Source organism: Homarus americanus, unplaced genomic scaffold (genome assembly GCF_018991925.1).
Source record: "Homarus americanus isolate GMGI-L3 unplaced genomic scaffold, GMGI_Hamer_2.0 scaffold51191, whole genome shotgun sequence".
NCBI lineage: Eukaryota > Metazoa > Arthropoda > Malacostraca > Decapoda > Nephropidae > Homarus > Homarus americanus.
This window is the reverse complement of record NW_024737037.1, coordinates 1-4,787: the sequence shown is the minus strand read 5'-3', so window position 1 is coordinate 4,787 and position 4,787 is coordinate 1. Positions and strand designations below refer to the sequence as shown.

Genomic DNA, 4,787 nt, shown 5'->3' with positions numbered 1-4,787 from the left:
TGGCTTTCTTTTACCTTAATAATATATGTACTATATCCTTGAGCAAATTTGATTCCAATACAGTATACTTTTAATACTACTAAATACCAAAGGCACTAAAGTTTGTGAAACAAAAAATCCCTTATATAAAACATATTTGAGAAATTGAAACAATAAAAAAATATTGCTACTGTTTGCATCTTAAACTACCGTACACAATTTGACATGGGTCACCACATCGTTGTGAAATAATAATACAACTACTGTTATTTGTTGCCATTTTTTAGATTTAAGAATGGAATACAGTATAATTTTCATATGTCTAGAATTACCTGCATCAATACCCGTAAATTAAAAGAAACTTATAACCCAATACTGTACTACTGCAAGTAATAAAGAAAAAATAGAATACAGTACTCTTTGCTTGTTAAGCTACAAAATGTAACATGAGACAGCACATCCTTATGAAAGAACCAATGCAACAACTTGCGCTTTGGAGACTAATGTGTGTTAAATAGCAGCGATTACAGTAGGCTGTTGGTGAATTTGCACCATTATTTCTGTTTCAACCTACTTGAATCATACTTCGCAAACTACAAACTAATAAATAAAACTCGTTGAACTGGAAATTGACTACGTCTTACAAAATAAAGGAACCTTTAAAAAATAAAAATAAGTACATGAGCCTCTTTTCAAACATATAATTTTGAGAGTGGTAGGAACTTTTACCCAAAGCTTGGGTAAACATTACCCGTAGTAGCACTGCAACCCATGTTATTAGTTGACAAATGTGTGTCTTTCACTTAACTTCGTGATTTTAATTAACTTATGGAGAGCTAAATATTCCTGTTACATTTTCATGACTAGTATAGGCTGCAAGTGAAAGTTACACAATTTTTTAACATGCGGTCTTCCTTCATAACAATCACTCAAAGGAAAATTTATAATTGTTTGATGACTTTTCAACTACGCTATTATCACATTTACCAAAAGTAAAGGACTTACCTAAGTAAACAACTACATATACACATACCATAAACACAGCATCATTGGATAGGATTTTTCGACTGCATAACTTTTGCAATGCATAGTATTGCAGATGCAATGCACTCTGTGTGAGCTACAAGCTGTAAAAAACTGTCCCTCATTTGTGTTTGAACACGAAGCATCTCTCGAAGAAGATCTTCATCTTTTCGGGCAGAAGAGGTTCGTGGCCTCCTGCCACTACTGTTCGTACTTGGCATTGGAGATGAATCCATTTCATCAGTGTAATCACCAGTTACAGTTGACCTAACAGCTGTGGCAGAAGGGGTACTAGACCTACTTCGCTGTTCCTTGGTAGCAGCAATAGGTTGACGAGTATTGCTTGAACTACATGTTTCTACCTCATATGTTCCGGATGATGAAAATCCAGAAATGTTTGTAGGTGCTGAAGTTTCAGGTTCTAAATGCACAATGGGTACTGTGATATCATGTTCCTGTATATCCTCATTCAGAATGCGGGTTATAGAATCATCTTTCTCTTGAACGGGCCGAAACATAAATTCCTCTCGGAAACAACTACCGGTAGCTGTAAACCTAGCTCCTGAGGGTCTGGGGGTTGGTTCTCTTTCTTCTTCTGGAAAGAAATGTAGTATAAAAGGTTGATTGAAGTCTATGTTAAGAGTATAATTAAAATATTACACTGTATTTCCAAATATACAAAAGCTTTTAGGAAAAATAATGGTTTGAAAAATAGTGTTGACTATCTAAATATATTTGTTTAAAATATTTTTAAATCTAAATATCAACTAGGCGTTAAATTTCTTATATTTGCACTTCTCAATTTTGTCCATTAACATACGAGTTATAAAAACATTTAATATATAAATTAGGGAAGCAATAAACAAGCTAGAAATGAAACCAACTTACTAGTGTCGTTATTTTTCAAAATTATATAAAAAAATCAGTATAGTGTACAGTATTTCCAAATCAAGATGTGAAAAAATGTCTCCAAAAGTTTTTTTTTAAATAAAAACAAGGGCAGAAAAAAACAAAATATATCAGGGGGTTGGAAAAGTATTTTGACTGAATTACCATTACTAGGTTCTTCACTTTCAACATCCCCTGGAATCCCATGTATAGAGGCTGGATCTAATAGTTGAAGAATTGCTTCTTCAATTGCAGTGTATGTAATTTCAATTTGGAGGCCGCCACCTTGAAGAGAAAATATAAATAATAACTGTCTTACTGTGAGCTGTGGTTACATACACTATATGCTAACTATGTTATATTTGGCAGAAATCATAGTTACAAAGGAATCTACTGAAATAGTTCCAAACATTATAACCTAACCTATCATTATAGCTGTAGCCACAAAAATTCTCCTTTATCTATGTCAAAAGTTAATTAGATTTAAGGTAACAAACAATAAACGGTAAAATAAGTCAAAAAAAAATAGTCGCAGCCAGAAATTTTCAACCTGTATTAGTTGTAAACTCAAAAGATAGAACATCCTTGCCTATAAGCCTAACAAAGTAAAATTTACATATTAATGTATACCAAATATGAATATAAATCTATTGATGAATGAAAATTAACGACATAAAAAAAGGAATTCTATGGCAACTTATACATTATGACCTTCATTACCGTCGGAAATAACGTAATTATTAATATGTAGTTTATAACAGTAACCAAACCTACCTAACCTAGCTTCCTTTACCAACGGGAGACCTCCGCCGCCCTGCCACACAAACTCATATTAACTATCTCTGTTCCACGTCAGTTGCGACACAATGACAAGTGTGTCTTAAAATTGTGTAATCTATATGATAGGTATAATAAGAAAATCCAAAAGTTGTGGGGAAATTATTAACAGTTGTACAGACTTCCCTGACTACCGGGTGGGAAGATATTGGAAGCATAATTTGTTGTCTAATGGTAGACCCTGCTGCCATATGGCATCACGAAAATTAGGAGCAAGTCCAAGGTTGCTGATCTGACTAAATGTGTCATTTACACACAATTGCAGGGTCGCAATTGTTTCTCGTAATATCAACAACACAACATACATACTGTATATTGATTCTCACTTTTTGTGTTTTCATTTCGGTATTTATGGTTATTTATTATTAATATTATTATTAATAAAGAGGTATTTTTATTAATAGTACTAAAGAATTATTATTACAGGCCCCGACGTGGGTCAGTGACTGTGCCTGGGTTGGTTAATCCACGTAAAAAAAAAAAAATAAATAAAATAAAATGGTTGAACTGTAAAGTTTTTACTATTTACTCACACGGAAAACTTCGAAGAACGATGTTTCTTTTAATGAATGCGCTCATATAAGGAAAATATGTGTATTCATTCACGATGGAGAGCCACCACACTACTTACTTCCTTGAGTTTACAAACACGAAAATCGTACCAAGCCTCAGAAAAACCATAGTTAAGTTTGTTTCATATTGTCAATCAATAACCACGCTAACAATATTAAGACTTACCTGTTCCACCAGCATATTTCTTATCTTGTGCTGCTTTTTTCTTAACGCTCACACGAAGATCAGCAGAAAACTTCCGCCGAATTTCAGTAACATTGCGGGTGACTCTACCAACAGCATTCACCTCATTTAACACTTCACCCCAGGCTGGTTTTTGAGTTGAAGTGTACAACTACTTGAGTCCAACTTCCCTAAAATCATTTCTTGTCTTTTGGCCACCTCAGTCACAAGAGCGTATACTTCAGCCTCACTGAAATTAGGTCGTCTCTTCTTGGCTGGTGGTCCTTCCATGTTTACACAATAATATTACGTGCGTCGCTCTCAGCTGATTTCTCCTTCTCTTGTGATTGGTTGATGATTTTGTTAACTGAGCGTTGATTGGCCCACTAGCGTCTGCACTGACATCTACCGTCCGACAAGAGAACTTAATTTACAGGGTAAACACTAGAGTTACGAGAACTTATGGTAGTCTTACGGAACCATAATTAAATTTTGAGTATGCTAAATTTATGGTACTGTAAGGCTTCCACAATATATGGTACTGTATCATGCTGTAAAACGTAACTTATGAGGTGTTTTGAGTATCCGGCCCCAGGGGTCTTTGTTATGCTCGATATAGGGACTTTGTTATACTGGGCCAGGAGACTTTTTAAAACACAATCAGCGGACTTTGTTATACTGGACCAGGGAACTTTTTTATGCTCGATTAGGGGACTTTGTTATACTCGACCAGGGGACTTTGTTATACTCGATGAGGGAACTTTGGTATACTCGACTAGGGGACTTTTTTTATAATTAATCAGGGGACTTTCCTATATTTGACCAATGGACTTTGCTATACTCGATGAGGGGCTTTTGTTATACTCGATCAGAAGACTTTCTTATACTCGACCAGAGGACTTTGTTATACTCGATCAGGGATATGTTATACTCGATCAGGGGACTTTGTTATACTTGATCAGGGGACTTTGTTACACTCGATCAGGGGCCTTTGTTATACTCGATGAGGAGACTTTGTTATACTCGATGAGGAGACTTTGTTATACTCGATCAGGGGACTTTGTTATACTCGACCAGAGGACTTTGTTATACTCGATAAGGGGACATGTTATACTCGATCAGGGGACTTTGTTATATTCAACCAGAGGACTTTGTTATACTCGATCAGGGGACTTTTTTATCCTTGACCAATGGACTTTGTTATACTCGATGAGGGGCCTTCGTTATACTCTATCAGGGGATTTTTTTATACTCGACCAGAGGACTTTGTTATACTCGATCAGGGGATATGTTATACTCGATCAGGGAACTTTGTTATACCCGAT

The 4,787-nt window shown here is 35.3% G+C and overlaps 1 protein-coding gene across 1 annotated transcript; it reads right to left on the bottom strand.

Annotated features, from left to right (window-relative positions):
- Positions 1-932: 932 nt before the first annotated feature.
- LOC121872519 lies at positions 933-3,609 on the bottom strand (the record flags this gene model as incomplete). Its single annotated transcript, XM_042375301.1, has 2 exons — positions 933-1,597; positions 3,466-3,609. Coding segments are annotated over 2 exons (716 nt in total), but the record flags the coding sequence as incomplete, so codon positions are not given.
- Positions 3,610-4,787: the final 1,178 nt, after the last annotated feature.